This window comes from Callorhinus ursinus, unplaced genomic scaffold, assembly GCF_003265705.2.
Source record: "Callorhinus ursinus isolate GAN/ISIS: 27379988/994484 unplaced genomic scaffold, GSC_fseal_2.0 scaffold1, whole genome shotgun sequence".
NCBI classification, from domain to species: domain Eukaryota; kingdom Metazoa; phylum Chordata; class Mammalia; order Carnivora; family Otariidae; genus Callorhinus; species Callorhinus ursinus.
In genome coordinates this window covers 112701427-112726543 of record NW_027397063.1, presented here as the reverse complement: position 1 = coordinate 112726543, position 25117 = coordinate 112701427, and the positions used below count along the sequence as shown (strand labels likewise).

The window sequence follows — 25117 nt, the reverse complement described above, 5'->3', positions numbered from 1 at the left end:
CTGTGAATTTCTAAGAAAAAGCTATAGTTCTCAGCATTTGCAAAGTTCAGTTGACCACGGGGTGGGGGGTGGCTAACATCCCCTAGAATACACTTTGCAAAACCTAGGATCCAAAAGTTACTAATAATTAGAACCTGTGCCATGGAGAGAACGCTTTACAGCTAGTCCCCAATGGGCTTCCAGATGGATCTTGTTCTTGAGGGACAAAGGAGAGAGTGATTTGAGGCAGTGGTGGGCTAGGGCAAGACTAGGAGGGGCCATCAAAAGAGGATCTCGAGGCTCCTGGGAGAGGCTCCAGGGGAGCTGGGGATGAAGAGCTTGCTTCACCAGTCCCTGCGCTTGGTCCCTGGTCTGTCCCAGGAGATGGGCCTGCAGCTCCTCGGGAGGCTCCCCTCCTCCCTAGCATCCACGGGGAGACCCGTCCCCCCCCACCTCCCCAGCCAGCATGAGACCCCATCCAAGCACTTCCCTGGCTTTCTTGCTGCCGGAACACGGCATAGCTGTTGGGGAGAACAGCTTGCCAGGAGGCATGGCTGCCTGGTCACAGGGGCTTAGGCCAAGGCTGGCCCCGGTCCACATGGCCGGATGACCATTTTACTCTCTGTCCTCAATTCCATTTAGGATGCTCAGGATCAATGAATAATCTGTTCATTCAAGTCACACTGGAGTGCGCGAATACCACGCGTGCTACCTCTCTGGGGATAAACCTGCTTTTCAAAGGTACTGCTTGCCTAGTGGTGGGATTCTAGGCCCTGCTGCAGAGGGGGAAGGAAATGGCTTTGACCTGCAGGGCCTTCCCGGGACCCCATGAATGATCCACCATAAGTCTGTCCCTGTTGACCACTCTGCTCTTCCAGGTGCACTATTCCATTTGTGTATCCAGTAGGAAAATACAATTCTGCGCAGAGTAACAAACCTAATGTTCTGGAAACACCAGGAGGCCTTGGAGGTACTGACCCCTCACTACTTAGCCATCTGCTCATCTGGACCCCCGGGCTGTAGAGGGAGTAACTCTACATAATGACCAGAGCCAGCAGGGACCTTGTTCCTGCCATGGGTCAGGCCCAGCTCCAAGCACTTCATATGCACTGACTTGCTCACCCCTCATAGCGACCCAGTGGAGGAGTTGCTATTTTTGTCTTTTCGTGTCATAGAAGAGACAAACAACGATAGAGAGGTCAAACGATGCGCCCGTGGCTACCCAGCTAAGAAGTGGAGCAGCGAGACTGGAACTCAGGCTTCCTGGCAGATCTTGGGAGTCCTCTGCAGGGGTGTCGCTCTGCCTAGGGCTGAAGGGCAGAGGGCTGTCCTGGACCGAGAGCAGCTGGTCCTACAGACCTGCAGAGACCTTTACAAGTGGCTTTCCCCGTGCTGCTGAAGGCAAAGCACAAACGGGAAGCCATATGTGTCTTAAAGTCCTGGAGAAATGAATGTATCATCCAAAGGAATGAATCTCAAAGGGCAATGAGGAAGGAATGCTGTCTTAGCCAGAGAATGTTTCCAGGTAAAGTGATCCCCCGAACAAACGAATTAACAAAAAAACAAACAAAACTAAACAACAACCACAACAACAAAGGCTTCCCAGAGAACCACCATGCAGGCAATCACCACTTTTGCCTGTGGATAAAACCGACAGTTCTAGAAATAAAGGGAGATAGATATAAAGGGTTTCAAGGTATGGGAGTGAGTTTTGTTTTTTCATTTAATGCCAGGTTTCAAAGAAGGAAGAATATGTCAACTGTTACACACTCATTCTATTTAAAATCCATAGCGATGTCTTAATGGGCTCTGTCAGGAGTGGGAGGGTCCCCCCGGCTGCTTCCCAAAGGCCGCAGAGAACCCTTGGTGGTGAGTGTGGAGCCCAGGCTCAGCGGCCCCCTTGTGGCCATTACTTCTTCTTGAACACTTGATGACACACCTGGTCACCGCAGGTCAGCTCCTGCAAGGTCAGAAAGTGGGTGAGTGACTCGCAGGCCAGGCCTCCTCTGCCTGCCCACCCCCCCTGGCCCCGCCCAGCCTCTTGGTGTCTGTGAGTTGGGGTGGGGGTGGAGAAGCTGGAATATAAGAGGACACTTAGTAATTGGGGCAAAGTGCATCTCATAGACCCAATCAACTGGCATGCCCTGCAGGTAGCAGTAATTTGATTTTGACACTTGAATTGAGCTTGAACAGCTATAAAAATGAAAGATGCAAAGAAATTACCCTCTTGGGCAGGATTTTTCCTACTCCCGTGATTAAAGCAACATCTCTTAATTTATAAAAGGCAGTGAAGCCCTGAAGAAGGACCTTTTCTAGTGGGGAGAAGCGTTTGGAAGGCAAGGGCCCGGGAATATGCAGGCTGGTCGGCTGTCACTCCATGCTGTGGGCTTTCTGGCCTCTGGTGATTAGAATGTTGGTTGGTGGCATCCCAGTCAATGACAGGGCAACAGGGCGTGGGCTGCAGAAGGGCTCCCCCCAGGCCTGCCTCTGCAGGCAAGATGCTGCTTTTCATCCAGACAGAGGGAGCCCCCAGGCCTTATCTGTACCTCATGACTCCTCGAGGGAGGAGAGAGAAAAATATGAGTGTGGGGACAGCCACAAAATCATTGCAGCTGACAATGACTCCATTGTCTTAGCCACAGGGACCACTGGGGATTGTACTACAATTAAAAAAATCCATCATCCAAACCAGAGCAGGTAGGGAGAACCGTCAATGGAAAACAGGGTGAATGCTTCCCATTTATCACCAGTTGACACTGCCTCCAAAATCAAAATCTCAGGTGAGGCCAGCCCGGCTCTGAAGGGCACCACGGTGACCTGAATCCTGACACTGGGGCCAATACCTGCCTGACTCCAGAGGTGAAGGAATGGCCGAATGAATGAAGAGCCATTTAACAAATGAGTGACTGAGTGCATGAAGGAGTGAAAGATTTCTCACTATATGAATGCCGGACACATAAATTGCCTTGAAGATTGAAGACTGAAAAATTCAGCTATCTAGACACATATAATTCATTTCAGGAGATCAACCATTGTTCCTCCTGCTCTGTTCTAATATCAAGTTAACAAAATATTTCAGGATTAGGTGGACACACCTGATGATGAGAGGCCAACACCTGTGGTCTGTAAAGTGGTTCCCAAGCCCACCTGCCCCTATCCCTCCCACTCCCACCCCTCTTCTTCCTGGCTCACATAATGGTGAGAAGGCCTGGAGCCATCCTCCTCTGGCGCATCTTCATTCTGTGCCTCACATTTCTCTTCAGCTGGTCTTTAACAGGTTCCCTGCATTTCTCCTGGGATCTCGGCTTCCTAACTCAGCATTTTGAACTCTCATTTTAATTGCAGCCTTTCAGAGAAACAGCCATATAGATTTCTTCCTGGGGTGCCCTGAGCCAGATGGGAATGGCTTTCCGGCTATATGACCACCTGCATTTGGCTGGAGCTCAGGGCCATTTTTCTTGTCAAAGCACCTGGTGAGGTGAACCTGCAGTTTGTGTAAGCACTGCGGAAAGGAGCTGGGCAGACCCCGGGACTTACCAGGTGCAGCTTGTCCCCCTCAACCCACTGCCTCCAACCGCGGTTCTCCTTCTCCCCCTTCTGCACGCACACAAGGACATCACCTTCCCAGGTGACCAGCGTCTGCAATGACAGGTTCCCAGGGAAATCAAATGTATGGCCTTGATTGGGACGGAACAAACCAAAGCCTGCAGCTGCAGTTCCTGCGGCCATTGCCAGGCTCCTGCCTGCCCACAGGACAGAGCCCTCAGCCTCTGCCAAGCCAAGATCTGCCAGACTCACTTTCCACATATACCTTCCATTCCTGCCAAACCGGTTTTTTGTGGCTGGTTCTGTTCTTTCAAAGAATTGTAGGGGCACCAGGGTGGCTCAGTCGGTTGGGCGTCCAACTCTTGATTTCAGCTCAGGTCATGACCTTGGGGGTTGTGAGCTCAAGCCCCGCTTTGGGCTCTGCACTAAGTGGGGAGACTGCTTGAGATTCTCTTTCTTCCTCTCCCTCTGCCCCTGCCCTCGCTCATGCCCTCTCTCTCTCTCTTAAATAAGTAAATAAATCTTAAAAAAAAAAAAAAAAGGAATTCTACTCTCTTATTTTATCCTATGGTGAAGATAGCATTACAAATCAGTGGGGGAAAAGACGATGCATTTGACTATAAATGATATAAAATTTCTGGAAGGGTAAAATAGCATAATGTCAACAGATGAAGAACAAACTGAGAAAAATAATTGCAACACATATCAAAGACCTGACTTCCTTATATGTAAAGGGCTCCTATAAATCAAAAAGAAAAAAATCATTACCCTAATAGGAAATTTTAAAAAGGACACAGCCAACAGCTTACAAGGAAAAGGAAAAAAAACAAAACAAACAAAAAAAAAACCTAAAACCCAGCAGATGGCTTTTAAACCTAAGAAAAGATATTCAACCTTACTCATAATAGGAGAAATGCAAATTAAGGCTGTTTTTCAGATACAATTCATCATACGGTCAAAGATCAAAGAGTCTGATAACATACTGAGTTAGAGGAAGTGGGGAGAAGCAGGCCCTCTGTAAATGGCTGGTGGATATATAAATTGGTCTGAATCCTTTTGCAGGGCAGTTTTATGTTACCTCTTGAAATATAACATTGTGTATACTCTTTGACCTAGAAATTCTGCTTCTGGGAATTTTCCCTACAGGAACCGCATGGTGAGGGCTGCCTATCGTGGGGCAATAATACAGGCAGAGAAGCTACTTGACTAGGAGGGGACCACAACAGATGGCTCCAGGGCCATCCTCATCATCCAGAAGCAGGAGGGTGGCCCTGCTCCTGGTGCTGGGCTTCCTCCAGACAGCAGTGCAGACTGGCTAGTCGCACGGGGGTGGGGGGCAGCAGAGATGCACAGCTCATGCTGGACGGCCAGGCAGAGCTGACCAGCAAGTTGAAGAAGCCATAAACCTACTGAACCCCAAGAGGCTCGAACTCCTGGGCACACACTTAGAGATTATACATCCCTGCCCCCTCAACTCCTCTGGCTTCTCTTTCTCCTTTTATTTCTCCGGGCACCTGCCTCGGGACCATTTGTACCATCCCTAGGGGGTTCTCCAGGGCCGCCTGCCTCTGAGCCCCGATGAGGACTGCGCATGCACCTCCTGAAGGATGATGTCACTCCCATCCAGACGGTGGTTTTGCGTCGGGCCTGTCCTTTCTCAGGGATGACCCCGATGCCAGCTGGTTTTCTTCCAAGTATGTGCAAACTGTATTATGCCTCTGTGAACAATATTATGCTAAGGACCAGACGTTTGCTTTTCTATCTGTCTTGTAAACCTGGTTGGTGACAAACTGACCTGTGTTTCTTTATTTACTGTCCTTGCACATTCGGGTCTATGTCTGGGGACAAATTTGTTTTCTACAGATTGTTAAGTCTACCTAGTTCTAAAATAATATTTGACCTTGACCATATTATATATTTTATGTACAATTTTATCCCTCCTCACTTTACTCCTCAACACATCACAATGTTGTTTGTTATGGCAAAGGACTAGAAGCCTCATAAATTCCATCAGTGGGTGGCTGGTTAAATATGTGTGGTTCATCCATGCTATGCAGCCCTTGAAAGAAGGAGGCAGTCCCATACCTATGGAGGAGAGCAGTCTGCATAGTGTATGGTGAAGTTAAAAACGCAAGGAGCATGGCCATGTGCATAAAACAAGGGGAGAATGTGTATGCATGCATATGTTTGCCCATATTCTCTGCAAGGAACTAAAAGAGCCCTTAATGGTGATCGTCCCCGAGGAAGAATCGAGAGGTGGAAGGCCAGGATGGGAAGGAAATTTTACTTTCTACCGTTTAAATTTTCTTAAACCATCTGCATGTATTCATAGTCCCTAAATTAATTTAACAATAAAATTCTACATGTTTTCTAAAGAAAATAGGTCTCCTCCTTCTCTGGGGCCATCCGAAGCCTCACATCTTTGAATGTGTTGAAGAAGCTTAATTCACAGGTTGCTCTCCTTGCTCTTCTGGGAGGGAGATGTTGTCTGGAATATTCCAGAATTCTCTCCCAAATAGATGAGAAAGGAATATTCATTTATCGGTGCCCATCATCAGTCACGGGACTCTGTTCCCTCCCAAAAGGATGAGAAAGGACTCATGTCTTCTTGTTTGGGCAAGGACTGTGTCTTGTAACCCCCTCTCCCCGAGCCCACATTGCCTCACACATCATGGACACCTAATACATGTTGACTGAACTAGTGTCTATCTCCCCCAATAGACAATAAGCTCCACGAAGGAAGAGGCCATGTTGTTTCTGCAATACCAGACTCAGCAGAGAAGGTGCTTGGTGAGCAGTGTTGAAGGACTCTGTGATTGAATTATTTTGTTGAAACGGAATCCTGAGGTAAATCCATGTGGGAGAATAAATGAGCCTATACGTTCTTCATTGATGATGATTCTTGACAATGACTCAGCCAGCCCTCCTCCTTGCCTTGATTTCTATGGTCCCCCTGGAGTACACACATGACCATCAATATGGACACTGCATGGTAACTGTCCATCTACTTGTCTGCTTCCTCATGAGACTGTGAGAACTTTCAGGGCAGAAAGAGCTCTAATTCATTACTTTACCCATAGCTCCTGACCCAGGCCTCTCATGTAGTAGGGGTTTGGCAAATTCGTAGAAGGAACAAAAAAGAAAAATGTTGGTGCACGAGGGCCTGTCCTAATATTTTCTTTTAATAAATCTTAGCAGGCAGCAAGATTAAAAGTTATTCTGACCCTAAGTAAATTGGTTACCAAGGAATTACAGTAATACCTACAATGTTATAGCCTTACTCCCACATAAAACAGCCAGTAAGAAGAGAGAATGGTTAGATGAACTAAAATTCCACAAGTCAATTTGCTTTCAGTTGTTGTCCCTCATCCCTGCATCAGAGGAAGTTCTGAAAGAGGCTCGATTGCTTTAAAAGATCTTGAGGTTGAGGGGATGGAGACAAGTGAGGGAAGCCATTGCTTCTGAGCCAGAGGATAAAGAAGACGCACTTGCAATGAATTAAAGAAGGAAGCTGGGCCCAAGCTGCAGTTTCCCTCCTCAGTGTCCACAGTTAACATCGTTAAAAACAGCCCTGTATGGGAAATTAGATAAGGTACTAGCTCAATGTCAAATTTACAGAGGTGGATAATGATACTGTGATTATATAAGAGAATATCCTAATTCTTAGGAAACACTGAATTACTTAGAGGTAACACATCAGATTGTTCAGAAAAAAATATGTTTAGAATAGTGAGAGAGCATGTACAAAAGATAAAGCAAATGGGGCAAAACGTTGACAGTAGGTAGTTCTCAGGAAAGAGTATATGGATGGTCTTTGCTATTTTCATGCAACTTTTCTGTAAATTTGAATCAGTCCCCTAAGAGTTTTTTTTTTTTTTTTTAAGGAAAACAACGGCTCTTTAAATTAAGCACATTGAAGAGCACCAAGAACGTGATTAAACCTTCCCGGCGCACCTGCCCTTGTGCAAGAGCGATTTTAGCAGCGCCCACCCTCCCCTCCCACAATTCTAAGTGCGGGCCTCCGGGAGAAGCCTGCTGCCCCTGGGCTCTTGTGGACACCACGTGACATTCCTTGTTTTAACCACCATAGTCCGTGTCTGCTTTCCCCTGCCCTGATTGTCCACCCCAATTACTTACTGCTTTCAGTGGAGATATAATTCCCAGACGATAAAATTTACCTTTTTAAGATACAATTCAGTCATGTTTAGTACACTCACAAGGTTGTAAAACAGTCACCACTGTCCAAATCCAGAACATTTTCATTGCCCCCCAAAGAAACTGCTCCAATCGGCAGTCACTCCCCATTCCCTCTGCCCCTGGCAACCACTTTCTGTCTCTAGGGATTTGCCTCATTTTTTTTTTAAGATTTTATTTATTTATTTGAGAGAGAGAGAGAGAGAGAGAGAGAGAGAGATAGTGACAGAGATAGCGAGAGAGAGCACGAGTGGGGAAGAGAGGGAGAAGCAGGCTCTCCGCTGAGCAGGGAGCCCAAAGTTGGCCTCGATTCCAAGACTCCAGGATCATGACCTGAGCCAAAGGCAGACACTTAACCCATTGAGCCACCCAGGTGCCCCTGGGGATTTGCCTATTCTGGGCATTTCATGTAAGTCATACAATATGTGGCCTTTGTGTCTGACTGCTCTCACTTAGCAGGATGTTTCCCAAGGTCATGCAGGTATGTATCAGTGTTCCATTCCTTTCTACGCTGGCATGCTATTCCATTACATTCAGTTACTTCTTTTTAATTTTATTCTGGGTAGCTTGTGTGATTTTGAAAAGGGCTCTAAATCCTCTTAGAAACAAATCAGGGTAGTAAGTGAAAAATATCTATGACCTGCAGGAAGGAAGAAAGGGGTCCCTGGGTCCCTCAAAGTGTCAACCCCACGGTTAAAGTGGTGTCACCACTCCTGCTCTGGGATGGCATAGATCTGGGCACTGTAGGTAGGGCCCTATTGTGCCTTGGCTACAACCCCACCCCACACACACCTCTCCCCCAAACTGCCAAATGGTGAGCTTCTCAGAGGGGTTCGTGAGGGTGGCAGAGATGTTCAGAAGCAGAGGCCTGGAGAATAAGAGCATGAATACTACAGCAACACGTGCTCATACACACACACAGACACGTGTGCACACGTGCAGACACATATGTCAACATGTGTGCACATGAACAAGGACACACAGCTTTGTGCCACCACATGCGGGCCACAGAAATTAATCAGAGAGATAGACTGACTCACTGGCTCCCTGTGGTCCCTTTCCAGCTGAAGGGTTCCAGTCAGATTACAGGAAGTAGGTAGTCCTGAGGGCATCTGGTCTGGGTTGTGATTCTCATGGGAACAGCCTTTTGCTGGAGACTGGGCAAATTCTGTCCTGGGGACTTCTCAGGCCCCACCGGTCTCGTGTGTGTGTGTGTGTGTGTGTGTGTGTGTGTGTGTGTGTGTGTGTGTATAAGTCCCAACTTTTTGTTGTGGGTAAAGCAGACATAAGAAGTGGGAAGTGGGATTCTCTTTCTCTCTGCAGGACTACGAGCTGACCCCAGGGAAAGGCGAAGAGGAACAACAGTAGGTGTTGAGAGGCAGAATACTCTAATGGTCAGGGTTGAAAGGATGTAACTTATCTTAGGAAGAGTGAGTTCTTTACTATTAAAGGTGATGAAAGAAGAAGTCAGAGAGAACAGGCCTGCTTTTCCACAGCCCACATCCAGAATGGAAAGGAGAGGAAAATGGATCACTGTGAACAGATTAGGCTAGAACAGCAGAGTGATGCAAAAATTCAGTGACAGATTTCCCGTCCGTTCTGGTGCCTGAGGAATTGGCCTTCCAGCCACACAGTTCAGAGAAGCCTTGTCGATCCATCAACCCCTCAGGGAGGGGATTCTACAAGGAGCTGTTCCAGAGCCCGGAAGCTTCGGCCCTTATGCCAAGACTGCTCTGATGGAAGCATTTCCAAAGTGCTTTTCATTTCCCACTTTTCTTTAGCAAGGAGCACTAAATATAATTCAACCTTGACTTGATGGCTGAGATTATCAATGTTGCAGGACAATTTGATGGAGAAATAAAATGTGTCTTGCTCTCTTGGCTTTAGAGTTATCACCAAAGAATGATGACAGCTTTTTCTCCCCACCCCAGGAGAGCAGCCAGAGCTCATGTCTCTTGCTTTGGAGGAGAGTTGAGACCTCTGACTTTGCAAGAGCTCCTGGAAGCACCAGAGAAGAGTGGGACTCTGGAGAGAGTGGGGCTCATGGCAAAAGGGGAAAGGCAGGGTGGAGGATTCAGCTTCCTTGTGGCACTCTGATGGGCTGGCCCACTGGTGGTGTGAGATACCTGGGGATGAGATACTCACTTTGGGAGCTAGGACAGAGGTCCTCGTGGCTGCATTGGCATGGAGGGAGCGGGTACTATAAATATGCAAGCTGCCCACCCTTGTATAAACTGCATGGACCTGGACAGTGAGTGGTCAGTGGCAACCATGGTAAACGACAAACTGGAAGTCCTTCTAAGTTTCCTGGACTGTATAATCCATGAGGTTCTTGCATGATGCTAAGATTGGAATGGGGGGGCAGTGGATGCCTGGGTGGCTCACTCAGTTAAGCATCTGCCTTTGGCTCAGGTCATGATCCCAGGGTCCTGGGATCCAGGCCTGTGTTGGGCTCCTACTCAGTGGGGATCTGCTTCTCCCTCGCTCTCTGCCCCTCCCCCCATTCATGCTGGTGCTCTCTCTCTCACTCACATGCACTCTCAAATAAATAAAATCTTAAAAAAAAAGATTGGAATGGAGGAATCCTTAAATATGACTGAGATTGCATTTCCCCCTGTTCCTGTTTGCACGGACTGACCAGGTATAACTGGATTTGGATAACCAAAGACAGGTGCACTGAGTGTCAGTGCGAGCACTGCAGCAATTGGACACTGGGCTGTGATACCACATGGTGACACAAAAGGCGAGGGGGGCCTGCTGTTACCCTGTCTCCCCCTACCCCCTGCCCCCTGCCCCCAACCCCACTTCTCCCCGCTGCTGTCATTCTCTGCCTTATTTACAAACAGCTCCTCTGGGTGAGGGCCCGCTTCTCTTGCAGAGTCCAGTTCTCGGGCCTCGAGATAACTCCCCACTTGTGCACTTAGAGTTGTCTGCTCACTTTCAGGGTCCTACCTATATCTGAGCAGTTCAAGGGGCTAGAAGTCTGGCCTTCCGGTAGATGGAGATTTCCTTGATTATGTCCTGTGAGTTTAAGGTGATGCTGGGACAGAAACCATCAACATGCTAGAGATTTCTCTAAGTCACTAGCACTGGGTAAACCTTGACTTCTTTAGTCTACTGACTTTTTCTGATTAGCATTGCATTTTTCTTTAAAAAATCCAAAATTGAGGTATTTCATATAAAAATTTGTGAATTCTCAACATCTCTTGAAAAGAAAAAAAGCAACCTAGCAACATGAGGCGCCCGTGCTCCATGGCAATGCTTGGCTGGTGCTGAGTAAGGCTGCCCCTGGGATGAAGAGCTGTGCTACCCAGCTTGCAAAATCACTGTCACTCCCTACGATATTGCCCTTGCCTGTCAGGCCCACGTTGGCATAGGAGCTGGCCTCCTACCCCAGGTCCTGGACAGGTCGCCAGTCCTCCATCTCTCCTTCGCTTATAAGCTTAGTGTAGAAGCCAGCTTGCTTCTCCTTGCTGAGCTTCCGATACTTGCTTATTGCTAGCATCAAGTCACTCTGGTCCCCTCTCCTGATCCCTCCCTGGTTGTTTCTGTCATATTTTCATTGTGAAGCCAGATGGCCGGCTTCTACACACAGAGTATATGAGTAGAAATGCCAGGCCAGGTCCTCACCTTAACAGTCCGGTTATCCAGGCCCTTCGTGAACTCCTCAAACTCCACTCCAACCGTGAAATCCAGCTCATAGTTGCGGAATGTGCTGTTGGTTTTTGTCTTGAAGTTATCGCCATCTTGATTAATGATCTTCGTCTGATTCAGACGGACTGCGATCTTGCGGGTGGCAAAATCAATATCTGTTGGCAAAGGGAGTTGTGGAGGTTATGATGTACTCAGCTAGACTCATTCATTTCTTTAACAAGGCCAAACATTCAGGACCAGATACTCAGACCATGGGCAGCCCACGTTTCTTTGCTCAAATGGGAAACAAGAATTGTCTTACACACGGCCACTTTGGGCATCTCAGTCAATCGTCTGGAAACCTAGGGTCTCTCAGTGCCCCCTCAGAAGCCTGATGGGAGGGGGAGGTAGCAGGCAGGGCTCACCCCTGAGCTGCAACTCCCAGTAGGCAAGTGAATTCATACACACACGTACACACATGCATATGCAGGTATGTGCCCCCACACACACCCCTCCTCCACAGAAGCTCCATTCTATTTGACATATTGGATTTCTTCCTAGGAGTTTGCTGAATGAAAGATCTCATGGTTTAAAAGGAAAAAGACCGCTTAAAAGTAACCAGTCTAGATCATGGGTAAAAATGGGCCTTTTGTTAATGTCCATGGTAGGTAAGGATACATACGAACCTCCATTTTTAAAGCAGATTGGCGGTGTACTTAGCTGGGCTGTTCTGCCTCAGTCATGGGCCCCCAGGACAATGTTAAGCATATTCCAGACACTTAATAAATACTTGTGCAGAGATTTCTTTTGTTGCTTTTAAGGAAAAGATGAATGATTGTTCATATTTTTATTATTGTGAAAAGTTTAAAACAAACCAAAGTAGAAAGGAGAGTACCAGGAACTCCACACATCCATTACCCAGATTCAAACATTATCAAGATTTTGCCACATTTACTCCATTTACATCTTTTCTTTGCCTTGATTTTTTTTCCCATCAAATTCTATAGCAGTTCTTTTTATCCCCGGCTTTTCTAAGATACATTTAACAAATAACACTGCATTGCTTTAACTGGTACTATGTGATGATTAGATACACATATATGTTGCAAAATGTTGACCAACAATAAGGCAGTTCTTTTTAAAGTTTAGTATGCATCAGAATTTCCAAGACAACTTCTGCAAAGAGATCTTTGGGCCCCAGTTCCATAGATTCTGACTCTGTAGGTCTCAGGGCAAGCCATGAGTTTGCATTTCTAATAAACTCCAAGGTGATGTTCATATTATCGGTCATAGATGACACTTCAAGCAGTATTGCTATGACAGATTGACAATTGATACATTGGCAGTATTTGTTTTCACATATATTTTTGATTGAGACAAATGGCAATGGGTGTTTGAAAATTAAGTCTCACCAGAGAGCCTTCCAGTTATTTTTATATCTTTATTTTAAAATAGGGAGGAAGTTATTAGGAAGTATTTTAAAGGAAAACGTATTCATTTCTCAGAGACTATTAGTAAACAAAAGGGAGTGTGTCCTTCAGTGGGGTGTTTCATTTACTAAGCTTTGAATTTTACAGTATGAAGTTAGGTGTGGAGCCAAACTTCTTGCTATAACCTCTGGTTGTGTATAAAATGTCACCCAAGCCAAAATGTCACTGTCCCGTGGCATAGATTTAGAAACAGAGGATAATTCTGGAACTTGCTATAAACATCATCAAGCTCTTAGTGTCCAGCCAAAAGCATATTGGATCCCCTTTATGTCTGTGAGTTCTCCAGATATTTTTGGATGCCAATCTAAATCTTTAGCTTTTTTTTTTTTCCCAGAAACTCCACCTGGAAGTTTTTAAAAATACTGACATTGGTTCTATCATAACCCAAATATAATAATGACCTCAAGAGTAAGAACAATTCAAATTCATTGAGTGTTCTTTCTCTGAGAATCCCAGCCCCTGGTAGGTCAGTAATTAAACTTCACACTGTGTGCTTTCTGGGGGGGGATAAATATTGTTGTGCCCATGAGGAAGACCAGCAGTTACCAACAGTTTAGGAAGTTCCTGGCAATATGGAGAATTAACACCCCTGCTGGCCTACTGCCACTCTTTCTGCTGCCCTTCCATGGTAGCCAGGCATCACTCCCCTCATCTTCTCTTCCCATTCCTTTCTGACTCATCTCCTTCTGGATCTCTTTAATTACTATCACTCTTCTCCTCCTAAAGGGCCAAGAAGATACTAAAGCTGGCTGGTTGGACCTCAGTGTGAGCCAGCAGTTTGACCGTAGCTGGGAACCCACAAGAGTACCACATCTGCATGGGGAAGGTCCCTGCCTGGGCTTTTGGACCTGAAATTGTATAGTCAGCCTTTATCATAAAGGGAATAATTTCAAATAACATCAGGCAGCCCAGTAGGTAAAGGGATTACATACCTGTATCCTAAGTTGAAAAGAAAAACAGGTTCAAGTTGGCATGAGCTAGTGCTTGAATGCTAGTGTCTTGCTCAAATATTGTTCACGACTATTTGTTGAGAACATTTCATGTTTAAGAATTCACCAATGGGTCCCAAAGCTGGCTGCCCATCAGGATCATGTAGGAAGATGTAAAAACTACAAATTTCTGGGTCTTACCCTAGACCCAGAATCTCTGGATGGTTTTAGATCTCGGATTTCATCATAAGGGGCTGTATGGAGAGACTTGTACGGTTTAGAGGAAATTTGAAAGCCATGACTTAAGTACCTACTCCTCAAGCCATAGGTGACGACATGGAGACCCAGGGAAGTTAAGTGACTTGTCTAAGCATACACAACTGAAAAAGCCATCACAGGATTTGGTAATTGGATGGATATGTGTGGAGGGATCAGGTTGGGAGGAGCAAACAGTAGTTTTGAGCTTGGGAGTCAAGGTGCGATCCAGAAGAATCGGAGATAAAATTAATCTTATGGGGAACATAGGAGCTGAATTTTAGGTCAGATGATCTGGGGGCTACTCTGTGTGGACCCTTGGTAATATTTGGGGTGGTAATTAAGACACGCCTTGGAACCAACCAGGAATGGGGCCCCAGGGTGGAACCACCCTTGAGAAACCTCACCCAACAAACCCATGAGGTAAGTATTATATTATCTCCATTTTACCAATGAGGAAACTGGCTCAGGGAAGCTGTGTCACTCTCCCTGGGTTGTATAGCGAGGGAGTGATTGAGATGGAATTTGACATCAGAATGGCCTGTCTCTGGGGCCAGCACAGTGCTCCACAAGCTCTGGGCCGGCCTGTCTTGTCAGAACGTCAGACCACCAGAGTCTGTGCACTTTCTGTGGCTGCCCAAATATCAGTGACTTCTGAGTGACTCTTCTTCACAATTCCCCTGGAGCTGCAGGGACTTCTGGATCCAACTAGAGGACACTTCCCTCTTTGGGGCAGTTTATGTTTCCTGGAGCTCTAATGTGCTGTCTTTACCACACAGCAGTTGTTTTCTGGGATCAGGGTCCTCTACAAAGTCTGAGCTGGATCAATCACACTCTAACCCCTGGCCTTTTTCTGACAGCTCGTTTAGCTTCTGCTTTGTGGCTTAGGGAACTGTACCCGGGGACATCCAAGCCACACAGCCTACAATGAGGCCACAGGACGTGGAATTAGATAAAAGCTCTCTCTGCTGCCCTTTGTGCATGAACACTTCTAGGCTAGCATTCGCAGAGGCTGGGGTACCCCACTGCATTTGCCATGGTGCTCAGCTTCATAGGTCATTGGGTGGTCCAAAAAATGTGGCTCATAATCAACTACATTTGGGAAATGAGGAGGTAAAACCAAGAGAAGCTGGTTTCTACACTGAAGAACTTCACAGAGCCTTCAATCTAGGAAAGACGCTTTGCAACCCCAACAGTGGGGATACAGGATATGGACTTTCCCAGTCTTGTGTGGACTGTAGACCCACCCTGTGGTGGGACATCCCACCCGGTTGGTCTGACATTCCATAGAACATGATACAGAAAGGGCTGACAAAACCCTCCACCTTTCTCTCAGTCACCTGGGCCCTGCAATTATGGAACTATCTCCTGTTTCATCTTCTCCCTTCAAGGTAACTGCTGGCCTGTTTGGAAGGGAAAAGAGTAAACAGGGTCAAGTGGTCAAGTATCTCTGTCTTAGAAATTAATCTTCCCTTAAAATTGCTAAAAGCCACGGAAGAGTCTTCCATATCTAGTCAGTATAAGCACATGCTTGTGGCAGGCAGACGGCTAACGTCACACTCCAACTCCTGTTTCTCTCCTTCTGCCTCAGAAACACAGTCTAGCAAGTCAGGTAACTCCTGTGTGTCCAGCTTCAGTCCCACTGCTGGACCCTTGAGTCCAGATCTACAAACAGCAGAGAGCAGTGGCCATAAGCAGAGCTATTAGGAACGGCATCAGGTTGCTTTGAGCATTAAATATGATCATGTTTGTGAAGAGTTCTCCCCAGTGGCTGATGGCTTGTGGTAATGGCCCCATGAATGGTAGCTACTGCCATCATCATAATCATCTTTATGAAGCTCCGCGTACTTCGCATTTTCCTGTATGTGCCCTGTGTGTTCACCCCCTAAATCCCTGCCACTCTCCTCGCAGCTCTCCAAATCTCATGAGACCCCAGCCCCAGCCTTGCCTTCTCCAGCCGGTTCTGCTCTTTCCTGCCTCCTTCCTCACCAGCTCTTCAGACCACACAGCTTTACCCTCCAGAAGACACGGCCTGATAGTTTCTTCTGACTTTTTCATGGGGGTGATTGTTCTTTCCTCCGAAATCTAACCTCTATGAGGACAATGCTGTCTTCTTGCTCCGTGTCCCCAGGGTTGGGCACAGAGTAGGTGCTCAAGAAACACTTCCGGATTGGTTAATGGCTACCATAGTTTAGCACAGTGGTTCTTACAGTGAGGTCTCTGGGCCAGCACCTGGGAACCTCTTAGAAATGTAAATTCTGTGTTTTTGGCTGCATGTTCTTCTCATTTGGTACGCTGAATATGTCTTGCCAGCCCTTTCTGGCTTGCCAGGTCTCTGTGGATAGGGCTGATGTTATTCTGATGTTCCTCCCTCCATATGTAAGAAATCTCTTCCCTCTAGCTGCTCTCAGGATAGCTACCTTGGCTCTAAGATTTGCAAGTTTCACTATTATATGCTGGGGTGTTGGTCTATTTTTATTAATTTTTGGAGGGGTCCTCTCTGCCTCTTGGATACAAATGCTGTTTCCTTCCCCAGATTAGGGAAGTTCTCAGCTATGATTTGCTCAAATATACCTTCTAGTCCTCTCTCTCTCTCCACCCCCTCAGGGGTCCCAGTAATTCTAACACTGGAACGTTTTATGGCATCATTGATCTCTCTAAGTCTGTTCTCATGGGCTTCTAGCTGCCTCTCCCTATCCTCCTCAACTTCCTTCCTTTCTATCAGTTTATCTTCTAGATCACTAATTCATTCTTCTGTCTCATTTACCCTGGCTTAGAGTATCCAGTTTAGACTGCAATCATTCATAGCATTTTTAAGTTCAGCCTGATTACATCTCATTTCTGCCCTTAGAGATTCTATATTGTCACTAATGCTTTTCTCAAGCCTAGCTATTGACTTCAAAATTGCTACCCTGAAGTTTATCTCTGACATCTTGCTTATATCCATATCCATTAGATCTGTGGCAGAGGACATTGTCTCTGGTTCTTTTCTTTTTTGGGAGTTTCTCCTCCTAGTCATTCTGTTGAGGGATGGTTGAGGGAATGTACAGAGTCCAAAATATCAACCACGACCCAAGCAAAATGCACCTACAAAAAAATCTGAAGTGGTCGAAAGCTACCACAGATATGCCATCAAAGCCAAAATGATCCAAAACAATAAAGAAGAAATAAAAAAGAGAGAAAAAAAAAGATGAGGGGTGGGGAGAGAGATTATAATCTCTCAGGGTGGACAAAGCAGGGTGATCTGTCTGTTCCTGCTTGATTTTTGGTCTGCATGTTAGAAGACACTATATCCCAGGGTATCTGGGTGGCTCAGTCATTGAGCGCCTGCCTTCAGCTCGGGTCATGATCACAGGGTCCTGGGATCAAGCCCCACATTGGGCTCCCTGCTCTGCAGGAAGCCTGCTTCTCCCTCTCCCACTCCCCCTGCTTGTGTTCCCTCTCTTGCTGTGTCTCTCTCTGTCAAATAAATAAATACATTCTTTAAAAGACACTGTATCCGAAAATTGCAAAGAAATCGGGACTTACAGATACATCAAGATAAAATTGAATTGAATGAAAAACGGGCTGGTATGGGACATAAATCTATAAAACGTATATGTGAAAAAGAAAATAAAAGTTAAGAAGCAACTTAAAAACATAGGTTGGGAAATGAATAAAGAAGATATGGTTCATATACACAATATATTGTATTGTAGAAATATTACTCAGCCATCAGAAAGGATGAATACCTACCATTTGCATCGACATGGATGGAACTGGAGGGGATTATGCTAAGTGAAATAAGTCAAGCGGAGAAACACAATTATCATATGGTTTCGCTCATATGTGGAACATAAGGAATAGTACAGAGGACCACAGAGGAAGGGAGGGAAAAACTGAATGGGAAGAAATCAGAGAGGGAGACAAACCATGAAAGACTCTGGACTCTGGGAAACAAAGTGAGGGTTACAGAAGGGAGGGGGTTGAGGGGATGGGGTAACAGGGTGATGGGTATTAAGGAGGGCCCGTGTGGTGATGAGCCCTGGGTGTTATATGTAACTAATGAATTGTTGAACACTACATCAAAAACTAATGATGTATTATATGTTGGCTAATTGAATATTAAAAAAGAGTTAAAAATAGAGCTACTCTAAAAAATAAATATGGGAAAAATAAAATAAGATGAAATCAGAGAAGGAGAAAAACCATAAGAGACTCAGTCATAGGAAACAAACTGAGGGCTGCTGGAGGGGAAGTGGGTGGGGGGATGTAACTGAGTGATGGGCATTAGGAGGGCATGGAAAACAAAACAAAACAAACAAAACAAAAAGTAAATTCTGGGGCTTACCCTAGACCTAGGGGTTGGGCCCTGTTTGTTTTAACAAGCCTTGCAAGTGATTCTGTGCATGCTAAAGTTTAGAACCACTGGTATAAAAGAGTGAGGGTCAGATCCAGGTATAAATCCTGCCCCAGATTTCCCAGCTATGTGACTTCAAGGAAGTCATTTTCCCTTTCTGAGCCTTCTAAGCTTTCTCACAGTAAAATGGGGAAAGAATGCTTATCTCATAGTGTTATTTATGTAAGGATTCAGTTAAAATGATGCTAAAATGCTTTACAAAGTACCAATGAGCTTGTGGGTATTCTGTGCACATTGGCCTCCACCCCTTGGCCTTTTCTGTTTAGGTGAAACAGTGGCCAGATCGGCATTCAGTGCAGAGTGAAATATTTGGTTCATATTGATGCATCTCAAGGGCTCTGGACTCCGAAGGAACAGTCAGAATGGTGGTTGATCTACTTCCTCACTAGCGTAGCCCTGGCATTTTATCCAGCCTGGCCAAACGTTTCTCTGCATGGACCAGCTTTCTTGCTGCAAAATTTGGCCAGTGGGTAGAAACAACTTCAGCTCCTGCTCCTGACGTCCATGCTGTTTTAAACCATGGTGCCGGAACTGTAGTTAGGAGATGAGAAAGAAAACCACAGGCCAGGTGTTAACCAGGTGAAACAAAGGGGAGGGCTCCAGGCAAAACAACGAAGGGAGAACTAGGGATTACAGAAACATTTAGGACAGCAGCTTTCCTCAGAGAGGATGTGGAAATCAAGGCCCAGAGAATTTAAGTGGTGGGTTCAGAGTTACCCAGCGGGACAGAGCTCCTGACAGCTTGCCCACAAATAAATTCTGTTTATCACTCACAACTAAGGCTCCCCTAACAAAAATTATTGCTTGTCCCTGGTTGCCTAGAAAGGTGGATCACAGCTAAAAATGCCTACTGCTGAGAGAACTGGTTCATCCTGGCCACACCACCCCCAGTCAATCTTTCTGACCAGTGCCGGGGGAATCTTATTAGGGGCTCTATGCAAATGGAATCAAGTATTGCTGCTTCTCTGGATTGAAAAATGGCTTGGTGTCTTGGCCACCCTTTAGCATTTGCACAGGCTAGTTAATCATGTCACCTCTGCTCCACCCCAGGGTAGGGGAGCCAAGTGTTCTGTTGGTGGATTAGTGATATTTCTAATCAAAGGAAAAGTTTAACTGCAGGTGTAGAATACACACACACACACACACACACACACAGATTACAAAAACACTTCCTCTTTGTACTTTGCAGAGAAAATTATTTTCCTGATACGGCATTTTAACACCAGGGTTAGCGAGTATGTTTTATCTGCTTTTCTGGATTAAAGGTATCTTCGAGCCTGATTTATAGCCAGGTGAAATGAATTTCTATCTCAGAGGAAAAGGTCTAAAGGCAAGCTATTTCTGAATAATATATGTGGCTTGTAGCTACTGCAGAAGAAAACAACACTGAAGTGACTTTATTAAAGCATACTTTCCATAACTACATTTTGAACAATGTAAGTCATAAAGTTGAAATATGAGTATGCTACTCACCATTAAAATGCTTTGTAATATGCTTGTGAAAAAAGCTAAAGTCGCGGGCTAAAAGGGCAGGCACTCTTTGTAAATTAAAGAGAGAGATGCACACATATTTATCATGTGAAATCTGAGATCTATTTCAAGCACGCCTTTGATGGGCTTTAAACCTGGACTCCTTAATTCTCAGATCATCAGCACTCTTGGGCAACTGTGAGAAGCAGAGTGCAAGAGCAATCTTCTCTGCATCTTTTCCTCCAGATAACACATTTAGAGAGAAATTGGACTGGCCCCCTGCCTGCCTCCTCCTGTCTCTCATGGGCATCTCCAAAGTTCCTAGCCAGTGGAGGCAGACTGGAGACCCTGGGGTGCCTCTCTGCTCCCTCTGCATGATTTTCACTCCTCACTCATACTCTAGGACTCACTGCTGGGATGGGGGCAGGGGGAGGTGGGGCCAATACAAGCTAGGAGAGAAGGGGCTCTCTCTCTCCTAGGGGAAGTGGCTAGGAAGGGGCTCGACTTATCTTCACTGGGGCTTTTCTACCCGCCACACCCCCAGTACTTTCCCTGTTTAAAAGTCCAGTCAGGGATGCCTGGGTGGCTCAGTGGGTTAAGCGTCTGCTTTCAGCTCAGGTCATGATCCCAGGGTCCTGGGATCGAGTCCCATGTTGGGCTCTCTGCTCAGCGGGGAGCCTGCTTCTCCCTCTGCCTGCCACTCCCCCAACTTGTGTTCCTTCTCTCTGACAAATAAATAAATAAAATCTTAAAAAAAAAGTCCAACCAGATACCATGTGGTTCGAGTAAAGACTTCCGCAATGTGTGTAACTTCTTTGACCTGTAAGCACTAGCAGAAATCCAAATTTTGTGAATATAACTCCTTGGGTCATCAGACATTTTTTATTTTTCTCTCTCTCCCTCTCCTTCATTTGCTAATTAATTTCCACCCAGGGACTCTGAGTGACTCTTGCAATGTTTCTGAGGGTCCTGACTGTCTATCATCCCGACACAACTTGGTCAGAATGAAGCTCCTTCTCCCCTACCCCCATGCTTAGTATCTGCACCTAGAACAGTGCTGTGGAAAGAGCCTGGGTGGTAGAAGCAGGCAGACTGGGTTCCTGTCTGAGCAACATTACTTCCCAGCCACAGGTGACCCCAGGGAGGTCCTTTCACTTCTCTGGGCTTCCAATTCCTCATCCTGAGAAATGGAAAACATTCCTTCCATCTTAATCCCTGACTATACCCTGAGCTCTAGATCTTGTATCAACATGCCAATTTTAATACTCCATCTGGATGTGTAATGGGCATCTGAAATCAAAATATGCAAAACAGAAGTCTTAGTGCATTCCGCCCCACCCAGCACCTCTCTCCAAACTTACTCCTCCCCATGTCTTCCCTATTTCAGCCTATGAGATCACCATCTTCTCAGTTGTTTAGCCCTAAGCCTGGGACTATCTTCATTTCCTCCACATCCTCTGGTTTCATATTCCTCTGCAAGCCCTGTTGGCTTTATCTCCAAAATACTTGTTGAACCTGTACTCTCTTCTCCAGGCTCCTGGGCACTACTAGCCCAAGCCACCACCACTTCTTGCCTGAACAACACAGCAGCCTCCTAGGATGGGCCTCCCTGCTTCTAGTCTTGCCTTCCAATGATTCATTCTCTACACTGTAGTCGTAGTTATCCTTAAAGAATATAAATCAGCTAGATTGTCTTCCATCATAAATGGCTGACTTTCCCTTTGTTTACCATGCCTCAACACACCAACCTTTGTGTTTCTTGAACACACCCAGAACTTTTGCATTTGCTGTCTCCTGTACCTGTGACACCACTTCTCGATAGTCAAGCCTTGGTTCGCCTGTCACCTCCTCACACAGCCTTCCCTGGCCACCCAACGCTCTTCACTCAAGAGGTACTTTTTATTTTCTTTAAAGCACTTACCACTACTTTAAACTATTTACTTTCTCTCGCTGCCACTAGCATGTACACTACAGGATGACAAGGAACTTGTCACGTCATTGACCACCATGTTGCCAGTGCCTAGAACAGTTCTTGGCATGTCATAGGTGCTCAATGCGTGTGTTGAAACAGAATAAATTAAATGAAATAATGTATATAAAGTTCTGGCAAGATGCTTACCATGGCTTGATAACACTTACCATGGCATATGCTCACCTCTGAAGCTGGACTGTGGCTCTTAAACAGTCTGGACAGGATTTGGGACATTGTGAGTATTCAGGAAACCTTTCCTGGCAGAGACCATTCAGGGGGGAGCTGGCTGACTTCAGCCTCTAAGCCTACCTCCTTTCTGGTAGAATTTTCCAGAGACCCACTAGGACTTTTTGCAGTGGCCTCTGCTCTTTTAAATCTGTGCACGTTCATTTAAATGAAAAGATGTTCTTCATAGACGATGGCCCCCCACCTTCTTTTCTAAATAAAGAGAAGAATTGGATCCTCCCTAATATTTACAATTTGTGGACTAAAGAATTCCTAGATTTCTAAATTGAACATTAACTGAGCAGTTTTAGGACACACACTTTCCGTTATATGTCCACATCTTCACTGATTAAAGTTACATGACGATGTTTCATTTTCTAGGTTGCTTCCCTGCACTGTCCCCACCCAGTCACCAAATCTAGTCTATTTCCCACTCCAGACTTCACCCTGCCCACCTTCTTGGCACTGCTCTTATCATCTTCCCAGGGCCATCGCAACAAGCTCTTCACTTCTCTGATAGTCCCTGCAGATCTATTCACCCCTGGCTGTCAGAGTGAGCATTGGTGGCTTCTCTCTCCTCTGCAGACACTTCTTCTCCTTGTAGGGTTAAGTCCATACGTGGTGGCACACCACCTTCAAGATCTGACCTGTCACCTTTCTGACTCTCTTTCATCCCCCACTTGCACTTCACCTTCTGGCAATACAACTTGTCCTGTTCCCTCTGCCCAACACCACGTTTTTACTGGCCTGGCCTTTGCACACGCCTGCAGAGTCATGCCTGACTCTACTTCCGTATGGAGCAATTCCCTCCATCCCTCAAAACCCCACTGAGCACTTAGGAAGCCTTCAGTGACCTGTGTACAGTAGCCCCCTCCACCACCCCACTTATATCTTGTTCCTGTTGTTGTATTGCTATGGCCCCAAGGGATAGAATCACCCAGTGTCCTATGGGTGACAGATTGCATTTACTTAAAAGGCTGCAACAATACTTCTCATCCTACCTGCTATTCCTACCGTGTGACTATGACATTCCTCTCACTGAGAGATGGGGTCTCTGTACCCTTCCCTTGAATGTAGGTGAGCTCATGACTCCTTCAACCCAATAGAATACACTGGAAGTGATGCTGTATGATTTCTGAGCCTGGGTCATAAAAGGCCATTCAGCTTCTGCCTCCTCTCTTTTTGGACACAGTAAGTATACTGTGAGGAAACCCAGGCCAGAAAATTCCTATCTGGCAGATGAAGAAACTGGTTCTGGAAGGTTAAAAAATTGGTCAAGGTTAGAGATCAAGCCTTAACTGGGCTGGCCTCTCTGGTTTGGTTTCCTCACCTGCATGATCTTGTTCAGAATTATACTTCTGAGCTAAGCTCCAGACCATCTTCCCATGTATAGAATCAGTTTTCCATTCTATTGTCCATCCGGGGTGCTAAACTACTCCGCACAGCAGGACTGGGGCTCTGGTAGGAGGATTTGTGCCTCCTCCCTTCTCCCCCAAGGATTTGAGATAAAATTTGGATAGCCAGGAGGAAAAAGAAAGCAATTCTGTGTTGGAAACATGCCTGGAGTACATGAAGAAAGTTCCAAACTCTGTAAGTAGTGCAATACGTCCCAGCTCTCCTTGTTCACTGAACACGGTAGAAATGTTCATGAAGCTAGAAGTTAATTGCACAGAAAATTCCACAATTCCCATTCTTGATGAGACTTCCCATCATCATATCCAAATTATTGGGCTTCTGACCCCTCGGGCAGCCCTAGCAGTGGGGAGATTCCAAACAGGAGCTCCTTATGTGGAGAGCTCTAAAGCTGGAAAAGTGATGAGGAGGCTGTTGTAGGACGAAATAAGCACAGGCAGCCAAAGCTCCCTGCCCAGTGCCTAGCCCACAGCAGCTGCCCCACACACCAGCTCCTCCTTCAGGTTTCATGTGATTTCTGTCAGCCCCATGAGAGATCCCCACAAGAGAGTCAACTCAGGACACACACCGATCAAGCCCTTGGCCTGGAGTCCAGTTCAAAAGTCAGGTACATCGGTGAGTTGTTTGATTTATGTGACAAAAGCCACTTCTAGACTTCTTTTTTTTTAAATCTTATTTTATTATGTTACGTTAATCACCATACATTACATCATTAGTTTTTGATGTAGTGTTCCATGATTCATTGTTTGTGCATAACACCCAGTGCTCCAAGCAGAACGTGCCCTCTTTAATACCCGTCACCAGGCTAACCCATCCCCCCACCCCCCTCCCCTCTAGAACCCTCAGTTTGTTTCTGAGTCCATAGTCTCTCATGGTTCGTCTCCCCCTCCGATTTCCCCTCATTCATTTTCCCTTTCCTACTATCTTCTCTCTCTTTTTTTTGTGGGTCTGATATTCTCTAGCTGAGAAATTTTTTAGCTACTCCTTGTCTGCTTCCCTACCACAAGCCTGACACAAGAGCAAGGCAGTCCCCATTCGTGGATAATATCAGGTCCAACTTGTGATCTAAGAGACGGTGGTCAAAGGCAAGAGAACTACTGCATTATCCTGTCAAGTCTGGTTTTACTCCATGTGTGCATGTATATGTGTGTGTGTGTGTGTGTGTGTGTGTGTGTGTGTGTGTGTGTACCCTCTATTCACATGTCTTTCCTCTGTGCCAGGTATTATGCTAAGGACACTTCAGACAAAATCTCATTTACTATTATTCCCAACTTACAGATGAGGAATCTGAGCTTCAGAGAATTTGTATGATTTACCTATTATTATATAGCTAGCAAATAAGGAGCAAGGCTTGCACACAGATCTGTTGAACTCCATAGTGGCACTGTCTGGAGAGCTCGACCACAGTTCTCCCAAAGTTCCCCTCCTTCCCTCACCCGTCGTCTCCCCCTTACCTAGGACCTTCATGTAGCCTTCAAAGTTGTCATTACTCTCCATCTCCCAGGTTCCATTCTGGTCCCTCGTCATGGTAATAGCCTCTGGTTCAGTGTGGGTGAGTGTTGAATGTCAAGGAGGAGGCTGCAGGGAGAACATGTTGAAATGAGCTACTTTT

General features: G+C 46.0%; 1 protein-coding gene across 1 annotated transcript; it reads right to left on the bottom strand.

Annotated features, from left to right (window-relative positions):
- Positions 1–1684: 1684 nt before the first annotated feature.
- RBP2 (retinol binding protein 2) lies at positions 1685–25117 on the bottom strand. Its single transcript, XM_025870374.2, has 4 exons — positions 24960–25117; positions 11350–11528; positions 3517–3618; positions 1685–1939 (listed from the first exon to the last, which is right to left on the bottom strand). Exons 1-4 carry the CDS (start codon positions 25030–25032, stop codon positions 1889–1891), a joined length of 405 nt encoding a protein of 134 aa, XP_025726159.1. The 5' UTR covers positions 25033–25117; the 3' UTR covers positions 1685–1888.

What these genes read in the sequence shown, in the direction of transcription:
- RBP2 (XM_025870374.2), bottom strand. Translation starts at nt 25,032, where the DNA reads ATGACGAGGGACCAGAATGGAACCTGGGAGATGGAGAGTAATGACAAC. An exon ending in AGGCTACATGAAGGTCCTAG is followed by an intron (nt 11,529 to 24,959) that starts GTAAGGGGGAGA and finishes CTTTGCCAACAG; the next exon opens with ATATTGATTTTGCCACCCGC. An exon ending in AGGGGGACAAGCTGCACCTG is followed by an intron (nt 1,940 to 3,516) that starts GTAAGTCCCGGG and finishes CTGACCTTGCAG; the next exon opens with GAGCTGACCTGCGGTGACCA.